Below are 15,051 nucleotides of genomic sequence, written 5' to 3' on the forward strand. Positions count from 1 at the left end.
CAAAGCGGTGATGATTCACAAAGCCTTTCAACCAGCAATATCAATTGGACTCTCAAGACTTCAGATTCTTCTAGACTCAATCGTCCCCTTCTCTGCCCAACGCTTAGGGTTGCACTTGAATGAGATTAGAGGTTTCTTGAGCTTCAAAAACCTTGTTCCTCTCTTCACTCCGTTATCATGTGTTTATAATCTATGCACATCGTTATGTTTAGATGTTGCTTTTGCAAAAGGTGTTGTACCCAGACTTTGTATTTCAAGTACTCTGTTTTGAGTTGGATATGAAATGAAATTGTTGGAAAAAAAAAACCATCTATTAGCTGAAAAGTGTAAAAAAAATAAAAAAAAAATGTCAAATCATAAGTTAAGAATTCCGGCTAAGAAACCGGGGTTAACCATGCCCTTGGTTTTTAACGTATTATTTTATAAAAAATATTCTCATAATCAGTCTTAATTTATTGTTATGAACTTACAGTATTCTTTCTATATTCGCTATTGCAGCTTTAAATGTTATCTTGTAGGATTTTCGTGGTGGTCCAAGGTAATACATGGCACGACATGAAGCATGGTGTTAATAAACTAATTAAGCCTATCAAAACACTAATAGTAGTTTATTGGCTAGCATAACCAATCAGGTAAGATCTAGCTTTTAATAGCTACCATAAACAGTTAAAGACAAACGTTTAATCAATTCAACATTTTGAATGTATCTTTAGCGTCGACCAAGTAGAGTTTGATATGGAATTACTTTAACCAATAGCTGAAATTTGACTTTCAGGGTGTATTAACTATTCTCCTCATTAACAACTTTATTTCTTTCTATTTACAAAATGTACCACTACGATTGATAATTTCATGCAACTCCTTTTTGAGATAGTAGGTAGGATGATATTAGGTTAATTTGATTACGTTAGTTAAATAGTACGCTTTCAAATACGTCAAAAGACATTAGGATTACTGGATTAGCCACTAAGAAAGCAGTCATAATCTTATATATTAAAACAGAAGTCACAACTTTGATTCATGTGTAATTTTTTTAAAAATAGACCTAATGGACATTTTCCTAGAAAATCATGTTATATTTAATCTCTAATCTTATCATTTAAATTTTGGTCATACCAGAAACTTTTATTGGGCTATCAATAATTGGATTTAAACAATAGATGATCCATTGGATTTATAGATAGTATAAATTAAATAGATATAATTTAATGTTGTAATACTATACTTCGTTATGTTAAATATTTAAATATTTGTCGATGTTAACTTTTAAAACTATAAAGATTTTTTTTTAAATAACAAAAATCATATTATCTAACAATGATTAATCTTTACTACCTTAAACCAATGAAAACAAATTTTAAACTATATAGTTTATTTTAAAAATTAAACAAAAACTAAATGTTTAATTATTTACTCGATAATATAAATCTATAAAGTGAAAAGTTTAATTTTTTAAAAACTTTCTAAATTTTTGAAATGTTACAATATCTTTGAATATGACAATAAAATAATATTTTACTAATCTTTATATATATAATTACAATTTTAATAATCTGAATATATATATATATATATAGAAGAAGATACAAATATATTTGAAAATTTGAAACAATCTATTCCATGAAAAAATTAAAAATTGATAAACACATATATATTATAATATATACCAATTTAGAATTGAAAACAAAATATTTATATAAAAATAAATGAAAACAAAAACTCGCGCGGTTGCGCAGGTCGAGATCTAGTAACAATTATAGTTGCAATACTGTAGCTATAATTATAATATACTCTTTCTATTTCTAAAAGATAAAAAAAAAATTTATAGATACATTTAAAAAAATTTACATATACTTTTATTAGTTAATATTACAATTATTTTAAAATTATAGAAAATAGTTCATTCCAAAATTTTAATTTTACACATACATATAATAAAGCTGGACGCTACATGGAATTTATTAATAATGTAGTTTTCATGCTTTTTCAGTTCGGATTAAAGATTAAAGAGAAACAATTCAAACTAATACAAATCGAAAATAGATGAAGTCTTTATGAAAAATGCAACAGAAGTGGGATACCATACTACTTACCTACTTGTTCTATCCTAGAAATTTATATAGTTATACTTTCAATTTAGCTCCATGATTATTATAAGGCATCAACAACAATAATTGTTACCATAGTATTGATTTTACTTATTATTTACAAAATATCAATTCTGTTGCCACTGACAAACGGTAACATAGACAGTTGTAGAGCTGATCTCTTTAGTTTGTCGAGTTCGCTAGTCCCAGTCCGGTTCTCTTATTTTTTTCCAATATATTTTAATGTATTTTTAAACTATTTAAAACTTTTTCGAACTATGGTTTCAAGGATTTAAATGAAAATTGTCTGTGAATTTTTCTACTTCGATCTATTCTCTTCTTTTAACACTTTTATCCTAAGTTCTATTGTTTTCATGTTATTGTTCATCTTATATATATCCTGTTGTAGTCGTTTAAGCGTCTTGGCATTGAGTTAATGAAATTTGTGGTAAAAAAGGAAAATATATAAACTCAATATGAATTTAACCCATGCTAATATTGTAAATCACAAACTGGACAATAAATATAAAGCCCAATAACCGGTCATACTCATTACCTAAGCTTCGGATATATATCATAAACGGGCTGATAAATATAAAGCCCAATTGTAAATATTGACCCGTAAGGCATACCGTGGACCTGACTTTGATTCTGTGCGTCTGTTAAATCTTCACTTAACCCCATCTTTTAATTGCGATCACTATTTAGAGTGTTTGATTAGTTTTGTTTTTATTTTTATTTTAAAAATTAAATAGATTTTATCGTTGACGGAAGCTTGGGGGAGATTTTCACGATGGGGAAAGGAGGCGGATGCGTTCCCAGCAAGAAGAAGAAGCCGTCCTCTCTCGCCACCACCACCACCGCCGGCGATGGAATCGACGACGACGGCGCCGCCAATGCTCCGATCCCAATCGAGGACGATCAGACGACGAACACCGCCGGAACAACGACCCCATCGATCACGGCGAGGACGATCGGTCCGCCGCTCAAGATCTTCGTCGTGTTCTACTCGATGTACGGACACGTGGAGAGCCTGGCGAGGAGGATGAAGAAGGGAGCGGACGGCGTGGAGGGAGTGGAGGCGAGGCTGTACAGAGTACCGGAGACGCTTTCCGCGGAGGTCGTCGAGCAGATGAAGGCGCCGGCGAAGGATACGGAGATCCCGGAGATCACGGCGGCGGAGTTGGCGGAGGCTGATGGGTTTCTGTTCGGGTTTCCGACGAGGTACGGGTGTATGGCGGCGCAGATGAAGGCGTTCTTTGACTCGACGGGACAGCTGTGGAAGGAGCAGACGCTCGCCGGGAAGCCGGCTGGGTTCTTCGTGAGTACGGGGACTCAGGGAGGTGGACAAGAGACTACTGCGTAAGCAAAGCTAACTCTGTTGTTTCCTTTTATGTCTGAAAGTAAAGTAGTTGACTTTGGAGTACAAGTGTTTAGTTCTTGTCATCAAAGTTTTGTCTTTTGATTGAGGCATTGTCTGAAATAAATGTCTTAAGTACTTAAAGACATGAACTTTATGTTTTACCTGAAAAGTTTGTTGTGTTCAGGACAATTGAATTTATATAGTCTATGTTGATAGGATAGGACTGTAAAAATGAAAACTTTTATTAGATTTGATTCTGTAAAATGAACTTTATAAGAATTGATCCAAATTTGTCAGCACCATAGTTGCTAAATTTCTAGACATTTGCCTCCTGTAAATTGCATATCTTGCAATAGATTCTTCAATGTTTTTTTTCATTATTTTTACTCATAGTGTGGAATCTCTTCTCTTCATCTGATTTAGTTTCAGATTCTATGGAATCTATTCCCTTCTTCTTCTTCTTTTTGTAACTAGGCTTCTGTGATAGTTTGGTTCCTTTACACAAAATATCTTTGCAATTTCGTCTTGTACTGATAAGCTAACAAGGTAATATAGAGAAGCATAACAATGTGGGATCTTAAGAGCTAAAGAAAAACTATGTGAGGTCTTAACATCACATGGCTTTTGTCAGATCTTAACAAGTGTACAATTAGATGGTCCTTTATTCTGCTATTTTTAGTGTCAATCTCTGAAACATATGATGTGTTTGTTTTGCAGATGGACAGCAATAACACAGCTGGTGCATCACGGGATGCTATTCGTCCCCATAGGCTATACTTTTGGAGCAGGAATGTTCAAGATGGACTCCATCCGTGGAGGGTCACCTTATGGAGCTGGTGTGTTCGCTGGTGATGGCTCAAGAGAAGCTACGGAGACAGAGTTGGCTCTTGCTGAACATCAAGGAAACTACATGGCTGCAATTGTCAAGAGACTTGCACAACCTTGAGAAGAATTACAAAAAAACAACTTTGGTGGCTTCTTTATTTTCTTGTTTTATTTAATTCTATCCATTTTTTTCTGAGTGTTTTTGAGTTTTGCCATTCTCGGAAGAACATTGAACCTATCATAAGGTTCTTACGTCAATGGCCGTGTGTACATGCTTCTTATTTTTATTACAATTCTCTCTTTGATTGTTCTCCTCCACAAATGTGAATTCCTGTCAAAAATAAAAAAGGTTTATTGTGTGTTCTTTTATTTGAGCTTTTGAATCCGAATCATTCCCAGCATTAGTTTCTTCACTTCTCTCACTGTTAAACGAAAATTATTGCAAGACATTACACAGATTCTTTTCCTTAATTAGTTTCCGATTAGAAATCCACAAAATAAAAGGCTCATGTTTCTGATTATCAGTTCTTGAACCTTGTCTATATCTTCCTGACCACCAAAATTGGTTTAAATAAAAATGACTGGTCATTAACGTGTCACATGACGATGAACAATGTTTCGATCGTAACTCACCACCAAAGCAACAAGAAAAAAAAAGAAGGGAAAAAAAATAAGAAGCAACTCAGTCTCACGTGGACCCGAAGTAGGTCGTGTTACAGTTGCCTCATCAAATGGGCAATGAAAATATTGTCCTGTATCGTGAGAGTTACGACATATGGTATTTAATTTACAACACGCGATAACTTATTATAAAAGAAAGAAAACAAGTGCAAATTGGTGAAGAGAAGTAGTTGCTTTAGGTCCCAGCAAAAAGAAAAAGATATAAAGCACATGGTAGTAGGGGTCCATTATCCTCTCCTGTCCGTTCGTGGAGGTTTCCTTTCATTCAATATACTTCTTTGCACCGAACTTAACACACACCACAAGGTCCACAATAAACTCTAAACTAATAACAATAGCTAAATAAAAGAAAAAAAAAATCTGAATATTATCATATCCTCAAACAGCTTATATTATCAAAAACCCATTCATTATCCTGTGACGACCAAACATACATTACATCTCCAATAACATTATCATCACAAAAGAAAACATTTAAAGTATAAATGTAGAATGGTAACGGTATCTAAAAGGCTCGACCCTTGTTTTGACCTTCCTAGGCCATGCCAGCTCCTGTACAGTGCCAAAGATTTGCATAGGTTAATTATGATCACAAAGACACTGATCACACCACCAATATTCAAACTGATATTCATCGAGTTTTAGTGACGCCGAGAGTGAGCTCAAGATCTTCTACGGCAACTTCATGAATCATTTCGCCTTCCCATGCCTTAACAGTTCCATTCTCAAACTCAAACTCTGAACCTTTAATATTCATTCCTGACATCCCCCAGTCTGATCTCTTCATGTCAATAACCATAGATGTTTGCTTCACAAGATTAAACGTTGGTGAGCTAGGAGCCGTAGACTGAAAATTAATCCACCTTCCTGAGTCCTCAAACGAACTCTCCTCTGACTCGTCACACTCTGGTATAGTAGGAGGTGTCTGGTGACCAGCACGGCGTGTAGGGCTAGATGGAGCTGAGATAGCGAAAAGAAGCGGATGTCTCGGTAACTGTTGCGTCATGAGTTTCCTCTTTGAACCACGAGAAGTAGGAGAGGACAGAGGCGGAGTTACAGGAGCACTGTTTGATATTCTAAGAGGAGGAAGGTTTGCTGGAATGGAAGAAGCGATGTTGTGTAGGAAAGGGAGTAGAAGGTACGAGGAAGGGTTACCGTCGTAACGAGATGGGCTTGGGAAGGAAGATGAGACAGGACTTCCATGGTAAGAAGGTGCGGGGCTTGGGAAAGCAGATGATTGTGGACTTGGTTGGATTGAAGAGTTCGTGCTGAATGTTCCTAACATGTCTGAAGCTGGTGGCTTAGACCCCTGTCACACAATTCAAGAATCCGTCACCATATGTCAAAAAGCAAAACAGATCAGTATTCTAAAAATCGGTCTAGACAGTACTTAGATGTCCGCATATGCATATCTCAGACCTAAGCGAAATAATTTTTTGACTAATTTTTAGCGTCCGCCTAACCAATAATCTCGTGTAACATGTAACATGTCTAGTTACGGTTTATCGATTTCTTTAATATTGAAGCAGTTATTCAAACTAGCTGTTTCTTGGCATCACCAAGATGTAATTACAACGAAGGCAAGACTAAGTTACTAAGATTTGAAGTTAGATCGGTAATGAATCATTTTGAGATTCTTCTTCTCATCTAAAAGTATTTTAGGTTAATTAATTATTAGAAGAAAGATCAGTACCTTGCGATAAGTGGTACCGTCGTCTTCGACGATCCAACCAGCTTCGAGACAAAGAGCTTTAAGAACCTCGTTGTTATCGCAGTGCTTAGGAAGCTTGTAGTTACCTTGTCCCCTGAGACCAGAGTAAATCTTTGCCGTGATGGCTCTTCTTCTCCTCTCTCTCCTCTTATTGTTCTCCCTCTCCTTCCACGTTGGAGTTCGTCCAGACGATGATCCTCCTCCTCCTCCTCCTGCCGCCATTGAAAAAGCTCTGATCTCTCTGAATCTCTTTCTGCCTTTGTCAGTCTGGCGCACGAGGGAGAGAGCGTTTCTTTATTACGGTGACTTGAGCCTTTTCTTCATCGTGTCTGAATATAAACTTGTTTGTCTCCGCACGTGCGATCCGCTTGTCCGCTTTGGAAGTCATCTTACACGCGTCAGATTAATGTAACGCACGAGCTGTGGTCCCCTCGTTGTTTCCCCTTCACTATTCAATGAATTGGTATCTTTTTTTTTTCTTTTGCGATTTAATGGTTTTTACAGAAACTTTTTTTTCGGCACAGAAAGCATTGTAAACATAATTGAAAATAGATTTGCATCTCTTTTTCATATTTTAAAAATATGACGACATGATTGCATAATGTCATATCATGAGTTTGCAACGCATCGATACAACTCACAAGAGTTCCACATAAATTTCTTTTTACAAATAAATGTATGTGATCTATTCGAGTTGTCTAATCGAATAATTGAAATATATAGTATTATTTTCTAGTTCATGTATATGCATAAATCTAAAATTATATTTTCCATTTGTAGCATCTAAATAACTCAAAGCAGTGATATTCAGCTCCATAAAAATCCAAACAATTTACTTTAATTATTTGATGTTTATCAAGTTCTATAATTGTTAGATTCGGGTTTTATTATGGATTTCCAACTTAAAACCAATTGATGATCAGTGGATTGGTCATAACCCTTTATATATTACTTAATGTCCCTTAGAATTCCCGATGTGGATATATATCCCTAATACTCCATCCTCGAGATGATGGCTCTTATCGGCCAGAAATCTCGGAACTTTAGGACATTTATACTCGGTCGAGCGAGTTTAACACAACATTTATACCCGGTTGAAAAGGTTAATCACGAAGGTTAATTTTAATTTTAATTAGGAGTTTAGGGTATTTAGGATCTGGGCTTTGATACCATGTTAGATTCGAGTTTTATTATGGGCTTCCAACTTAAAATCAATTGGTGATTAGTGGATTTGTCCTAACCCTTTATATATTACTTAATGTCCCTTAGAATTTCCGATGTAGGATATATATCTGTGATAATAATCATCAAGATACACTAGGGAAATAGTTTGATGTCATTCAAATATATCTACGTAATCAAGAGAACTAAAAACATTTTAAGCATAAAGAAATGACACCATTTGGATCATGGTGGTCGGACCACGTGCGGTTCCAGTTAGGCGTGAGCAAAGACAGGAAGCAGAATCCCCAGCTGGATTCATGCTATTATTACACAGCCCCAGCCAACTAATTTTAGGATAATTAAACACAACCTTTTATTTATGTACTCACCGATTAATTTTTCACAATTTCAACTGATTTTAAAATATTGAAAAATATTACTTGTAAACTACTTACCAATCAATGAAACTATTCGCGTTATTTTTTTTTGTTTTGTTTTGTTTTATTATTTGCATTATTTTTTGTTTATTATTTAAACCACGTTCTATACTTTATATTCACAAACCCAAAAAAACACGAAATTGAAAAGAAAAATACAATATAATTGGTGATACAAAAATATCCAGTCTGTCAGTGACTTTGGATCAGATCACTCACGTGGGAAATATTAACATCGACTTGTACGGCGTGGTCACGTACATTTAATCTACTTTGATTAAGCTGATTAATCTAATCTAATTAACCGTGCGGCGTCCATTGAGTCCCAAAGGACCCAAACCAACCAAACTATTCTCATTTCTCAGTACTGTTCTGTTTGGTCTGAAATGATCTGAAATGTCGACGATGGCTGTTCTGTTTGGTCTGAAATGATCTTGAGAGTTTTTAGTCGTTCATTACCAGACACTTATAAACTGAAACCGAACAAACTAAATCCACAATTTTGAGTTTTCATTTCCTTTCAGTCTCTAAGGGAAAGGGAGAATGTAATTTTACAAAAGCAAGCAAACAAACAAGGGTCCTTTGAGAATAAGCGAAATACAATGGAGGATAAAGTGGTTTCAGGTTCTATCTTTTTTTCCTTGAAGAAGACCAACCAGAGCTTTTTGTTAAATACAGCGAGGGAAAAAGGTTTGACCAACATATCCACCGGTCATGGCTCTCCGCACATTGGTCTCAAAGAGCTTCGGGTTATCCCTTAAGACCTGTGCAGCGTCATGGTTCAAGGGATCTTCAGAGTTTGGTTCCTGTGTGAATTACACAAAAGTATCAGTTTAAGAGAATCTATTAGGCTAATTATTTTGTTTTACCGTGAAAAGATGGAAGAGTCCATAGATAACAGTGTTAATGTTAAGAACAGGTTTCCAGTCTTCACGCAAGATGTTGAGGCAAACGTTTCCTTCCAAATCGATATTGGGATGATAAACCTAAAAACAGAACACAAACATCGTTACATAAATAAACAAGTCACATACCAAGTAGAAGTCAATATTCATAATCCAACCTTGGTTTTGCATTTAACTTTAGGAGCTTCATGAGGATACACAGGAGACACATGGAACGTGAAAGCAAACGTACCGTTACTGTATTAATTCACAAGAAATAAACAAATGAGTTTCCGAACCATTACAAGTGTGAGAAGAATAAAAGCTTCAGACTTAACTGGTAGTAACCATCATCAGGTTTAATGGAGACTTCAAAGTTCATCAAATCATCTTTGCCATTAGGGAAAGATATCGTGCAAGAGCTCGGAAGGTTCAACTCTGAGATATCTACACCAATCCAAAAAAAAAAAAAACTAACATTAGGAAGAGAGCATAAGAAAGAAGGAAAGAAAGATTAAAAAGGGAATATAAAAGACCTTTGTGAAGACGAAGTTCACCAGCAGATTGCTTCTTGACAGAAGCTCCTCCTCCTCCTCTACTAGCGTTCTGAGCTTGTTCTCTTTGCTTCTCCTTTACTTTAAACAACCCAATCATTGCTTCTTCTTAAAAGAGAAACTCTTACACAACAGCTGTCACAAATTAAAGATCAACTGATTCTTAGTGTGATGTTTGATCAAAAACAAGGTGGGAAAGCTATCAGATGGCTTACAAGTTGATAAATTCGATACGTAAAACGATGATCGGAAGAGATTAGGTAGGAGTGGATCAAAGGTCGCCGACTCTATCTCTCTCTCTCACCCACCGGATTCTCGTCCTCGGAAGCTAGACGACGAAGAATGTTGAATCTTTTTAGCTTTTTTGTCGACGGACGCTGTCTTTTATTGATTAGACAGATAGGTCCATTAGGCCCATAAAGTTTATTACGGCCCATTAAGTGATTTGCGCGCGCTCTAACTGTTAATTATTTGCAAAGCCAATTCAAATGTCGCAAGACTCATAACTCAGTCCAGAAGCGGATTTGACCCCGTATGCATGTATCATCATGCGGCACTTAAAACTATTTCGTGTCAAAGATCAGCACAAATGTTGATTTTCATTATTGATTTGTTTCATTATTGATTTTCGCAAAGACTTTTTTTTCTCTAAAGTTTTTTTCTTAGTTCGCTATATTTAGAATTAATGTTTTTCTTCAAAAAAATTTAAAATTGTTAAAGCATTTTTTTTCATTGTTGCCTTGTTGAGTTTTAATATTTTAATCCATCATTCTGAAAAAGACACACTGCTGTATAAGTCGCGAAGTCGTGAAGGTACTACAACACGGTGCCGTTTTAAGTCGCGAAGCTGGTAAGGTCAACAAACGGAGCAGAGTTGAGGATACAGAGTTTAAGATCAGTAACATTAACTGAACAAAGCCTGTTAAGCAATTTGACCGAGACAACGAATATGTTATTAAACAGTTCAATTTTTTTGAAAATGGACCAAGCCCGCATATTTGTTCACAGATCAAACTCCCAATCAAAATATTGGGTTCTTAAAAGCGATGTATGTAGCTATTGGAATCACATTCTATTCGACCCGAATCTTTAAATGTCCGATCGATAGATGGATTTCCTATCCTTTGCAGCTGACCGTACCAAAGTCCGTACACAACTCTCCCCATGTTGTTTTATTTATTACTAGTGGTATAGATTAAATTATGGTGTGGTGTATAATCAATGGTTAATGGCGTCCATTCTTTTTGGAATCCCCGTGTCTTGTGGTGTTGGTACATGCAGCGTGAAGATTTAGGATTTTTTATTCTCACTTTCTCAATAGTATCTTTCACGTTTTTATCTAAATTTGATATTTTGAGCCCTTTTATACATATTTTGTAAGTATGCTCCATGTGCATATATTCTCTAGTAAGAATATGACATTATCACCCAAGGTGCGTTGGGCTAGTGGTTTAGTGCTTGGAGTAGGTTCCATTGCACCCCTAGTTCGATTCCCATGGGGAGGGGTGCTTTACGCCATGTTATCGGTATCAGCGCCGGCCGGCCCCGGGCCTGGGGTGGGATTAAGGCCGAAGGCCCGAACCCATCCTAGTCTACAAAAAAAAAAAAAAAAAAAAAAAAAAAAAAAAAAAAAAAAAAATATGACATTATCAAAAATATACTACCCTTAAAATTACAAACAAAAAGTAAAATTACAGAATCTGATTTCGTTGGTTGATGTTGTGGTGTATCATATGATCATGCGTCGAAAAGGAATATCTACAAATTTTGGTACATTCCTGATTTCTGAGATTGTGTGAAACTCTGGAAAGAAAATGGATGTCTATTTAAAAAAAAATTCTTGATATTATTATTATTACTTTTTCTCTGATTAACCTGGAGGTATTTCAGTTCTATGGAGAGGTCTAGACTATTCTTCAATGGGAGGTGGGCCACGGATGGACCATTTCCTTGATATAATGGTGAAGATTCTAACTAAGATGATCTTATACCCAGAGCTATACTACATTAATAAGAATTATTGTAGTTGGTTTAATATATTGAGGTGCATATATTTGTAGTGCTTATAAACAAAATTGCATCCCATAATATTTTGTGACTATAAAAAGAACACGTGCAATAGATCGTATTAAATGTATAAATCTTGCAACACGAAACTGGCCACTTGCGCAACGAAACAAATTGTCACTTGCATGATTTTCCAGCATTGTTTTATAACTTTATATAGAATTGGGTTGAAAAAGAAAATGAAGTGCTACTAAAATAAATTTATCATTTAATTTCTTACAAAGTGACTTGAATTTATATCAACTATATTAATTTTAAAGAGACTAATAAATATTTTTGTAAATGAATAGTTATTTGGATTTCCATTATCTTTGTAATTTCTGTAATAGTTGTCAGAGTATAACTATAAACTACATTTTTCAAATAATCATCTCTTTGTTTAGTTAACATATCTTATCTGGTGATACTCTTTTTCCTAACCAGTTATAAAAAAAACTTATATAATTATTTTTATTGTTATTATTATTATTATTATTATTATTTGAAAGATAAGACTAATACTGTATCACCAAAATAAACCAAATAATACAAAATCTTTCACCAATAAGGCAAAGACTAAATGGAAAATGTCGCAACACGTCAACTTTCAATATTACCGGATTTCCAAATATACATACACATAAAAACCATCCTTTCTAACATTATCATCTATATGTAAAAGATAAAGTCAGAAAATGGTGACACCTTTCCTTACAAACTATAACTGAGTTAAAACCATAAACAAATTGAGTAACAAATCAACAAATCATCTCCTTTAACATAACCATTCACTTCCTATATGTAAAAAGGATAAAACAGAAAATATGTGGCGACACGTTTTTAGCTTTAAAATCTGTTGTTTCCATTATAGTCGAAGAAAGATAATATTTACAAACCAAAATGTTAATCCGACGGCTGCGGAGTCACCGCAAGCTATCACCAACGGTTGTCAGCCATCCAATATCTCAAGAATTATTCAGGAAAATGCAACGTAGTATATTGTATTGAATTGTTCTGATATACATATATCGGCTGACGTGTGCAGGTCCCACTTAGTTAATTTTGTTTTAAGACAAAAAGTAAACTAGATTGTAACAGATCAGGACTTTGGTTATGAACCCTATATAAAGCTATCTTGCTCCAGCTATTATTTTTCAATGTATATTGAATTCACTCTTTCTCTTTGGTTTTTCTTTGTGGATTTCGTTTTTGATTATTTTGTTTTGATTTTGGCAATGGCTATGGGGAAGCTTTTGTCGCAGCGTTTGTTCAACATCTCTAAGATGTCGTCGCAAGGTCTCATGAACTGTCGAATCTCGTCGTCTTCGTTAGCCGTGCGGACCAGGGTTCCCAACGATCCAGGAGAAGCCACGGTTGATCCGAAGCCTGGAGATGTGTCGGTGTCACGGAGGTTTTTGCAGAACATCACCGTGAACTGGATGGATACGACTCTGAAGAAGCCTGTTGGGGAGAGTTTGATTGATAAGCTTCGAGAGATGGATGTGAACAAGGGCCGGATTCGATTAGACGGACTTTCACCTCCGACGAAACCTGCAGCTGCGGAGGAGACGGTGGCTTTGGGGCTTACCGTGCAAGACGCCAAGAAGTTGCTTAGAGCTGCGCAGATTGAAGTCGTGAAAACGAAGCTGATGGAGACAGGGCAAAGCTGGATCCCTTACTCTGATTTCGTCAGCGTCTGCAATGATTCTTGTTCGGATCCTGCTCATGGAAGTTGGATAGGGAAGATGCTTGATGATTCAGGAAACGTCATCGTTCTGGGAGATTATGTTTGCTTGAGACCTGATCAGGTAACTTGTTCTTGTTCTTCTTTCTATTTAGTTTGGCCAATTTCAAATAATCATTAATTAGATCAATGTTTAAGAAATTGCTGGGTGGTAAGGTAATTAGGTATTTTATAGAAAAATATGTTTAGGCAGGCATATAGGCGCCTACACCAATTTTTTAAAAAACTGTCTTATAAATTTTGTTTTGTTTCTTTTTTCTTTTTTCGGTCAAATAAATTTTGTTTTGTTTACGACCGACGATTTGTTTAGGCGCCCATGATTTGGATGATTGACAAATTAGTCAATAATATCATTGATCATAAGCTGTCTTGTGTGTTTTAAATGCTAATCATGTCCAAACATGTTTGACAAAAAAAAAATCATGTCCGGTTAAAGCTTAGAGAGGTGGTGAATTTGTTGTTATAACTAAAAGTTTATACTATGTTTTTGTATTGTGTGTGATCAATCAGGTAACCAAATCCATTGAGGGCCTGCTTCCCTTACCACAGATCCGTAACCCAAACGGCCCAAGAAGAAAGGAGCTAAAAGAGCTTGAAGCCATAAAGAAGGTCATTGACCAGAAATCACATTCCTTGGTGAGGAGAGAGCTTCAGGCTGGTCTTGGTTACATGATCCTCCAGACCGCATTGTTCATGAGGCTACCCTTCTGGGAACTCACATGGGACGTTATGGAGCCAATCTGTCTCTATGTCACAGCTATATACTTCATGGCCGGTTACTCTTTTTTCCTCAGGACCTCAAAAGAGCCTTCCTTTGAAGGGTTTTACCAAAGCAGGTTTGGGGATAAACAGAGGAAACTGATGGAGGCTCAAGATTTTGATGCTGGGAGGTATGATGAGCTGAAGAAGCTGTTTAATCCAAAGCCTTCTTCAGCTTGTGTTTCCAAGATTCTTGGAACTAGACAGAATTAATCTTTGATGAAGGGCATATTGTTACATACCGTGATGTCTCATTGTCCTAACCCGAGAAAGATATTCTATTAACAACCCAAAAACTGTGAAAGAAAAGAAAGAAAACAAAGTATTCGGATAGGTGCGGCTTATGTTAACATTTGGAAGAGTAGATAAAATATCTAATATGATGTATACGTAATAAAAATATCGTAACTATTATCATAGTTTTTTTTCTAACAAAATATCCATGCATATGAACTTCGATTTCTAAAGTGTGAAGTTCTTAATTTTTTAATTGGAGAAAATTATTGATTGTAATTATTGTATCCAGACAATCTCAATAATGCTAATGTATCATATCGTCACGTTTGTATAAGTTTAGTATAGCAACATGTATAACGTTGCCTAATCTTATTTCGTCGGACTTTGCTTAAATGATTGATAGAAGCTCACCGTAGTTGTTGTTGTAACTTGTAAGCTCACCGTCCAAGTCCGTTGTAGGTATTGGTAAACACAGTCGAAAGACACAAATAAAATTTAAAGGACAAAACTTATGCTGCAGTTGTGGTGGCTAATTAACATTAAACTTCATTTGGGTATC

The 15,051-nt window shown here is 35.6% G+C and overlaps 4 protein-coding genes across 4 annotated transcripts; 2 read left to right on the forward strand and 2 right to left on the reverse strand.

Annotated features, from left to right (window-relative positions):
- Positions 1-2,785: 2,785 nt before the first annotated feature.
- Positions 2,786-4,644, forward strand: LOC106301402 (probable NAD(P)H dehydrogenase (quinone) FQR1-like 2). Its single transcript, XM_013737790.1, has 2 exons — positions 2,786-3,449; positions 4,168-4,644. Exons 1-2 carry the CDS (start codon positions 2,881-2,883, stop codon positions 4,394-4,396), a joined length of 798 nt encoding a protein of 265 aa, XP_013593244.1. The 5' UTR covers positions 2,786-2,880; the 3' UTR covers positions 4,397-4,644.
- Positions 4,645-5,323: 679 nt separating this feature from the next.
- On the reverse strand, positions 5,324-6,985 carry LOC106301297 (BES1/BZR1 homolog protein 2-like). Its single transcript, XM_013737662.1, has 2 exons — positions 6,650-6,985; positions 5,324-6,265 (listed from the first exon to the last, which is right to left on the reverse strand). The coding sequence occupies exons 1-2, from the start codon at positions 6,887-6,889 to the stop codon at positions 5,588-5,590; spliced, it is 918 nt and encodes a 305-aa protein (XP_013593116.1). The 5' UTR covers positions 6,890-6,985; the 3' UTR covers positions 5,324-5,587.
- Positions 6,986-8,737: 1,752 nt separating this feature from the next.
- Positions 8,738-10,063, reverse strand: LOC106303762 (NEDD8-conjugating enzyme Ubc12-like). The gene is made up of 6 exons (XM_013740079.1): positions 9,922-10,063; positions 9,689-9,841; positions 9,491-9,599; positions 9,332-9,410; positions 9,138-9,254; positions 8,738-9,074 (listed from the first exon to the last, which is right to left on the reverse strand). Exons 2-6 carry the CDS (start codon positions 9,804-9,806, stop codon positions 8,937-8,939), a joined length of 561 nt encoding a protein of 186 aa, XP_013595533.1. The 5' UTR covers positions 9,807-9,841; positions 9,922-10,063; the 3' UTR covers positions 8,738-8,936.
- A 2,824-nt stretch (positions 10,064-12,887) lies between these two features.
- LOC106304313 (calcium uniporter protein 1, mitochondrial-like) lies at positions 12,888-14,747 on the forward strand. The gene is made up of 2 exons (XM_013740722.1): positions 12,888-13,560; positions 14,007-14,747. The coding sequence occupies exons 1-2, from the start codon at positions 12,910-12,912 to the stop codon at positions 14,466-14,468; spliced, it is 1,113 nt and encodes a 370-aa protein (XP_013596176.1). The 5' UTR covers positions 12,888-12,909; the 3' UTR covers positions 14,469-14,747.
- The last annotated feature ends 304 nt before the right edge of the window (positions 14,748-15,051 follow it).

Source organism: Brassica oleracea, chromosome C7, assembly GCF_000695525.1.
Source record: "Brassica oleracea var. oleracea cultivar TO1000 chromosome C7, BOL, whole genome shotgun sequence".
Taxonomy (NCBI): Eukaryota; Viridiplantae; Streptophyta; class Magnoliopsida; order Brassicales; family Brassicaceae; genus Brassica; species Brassica oleracea.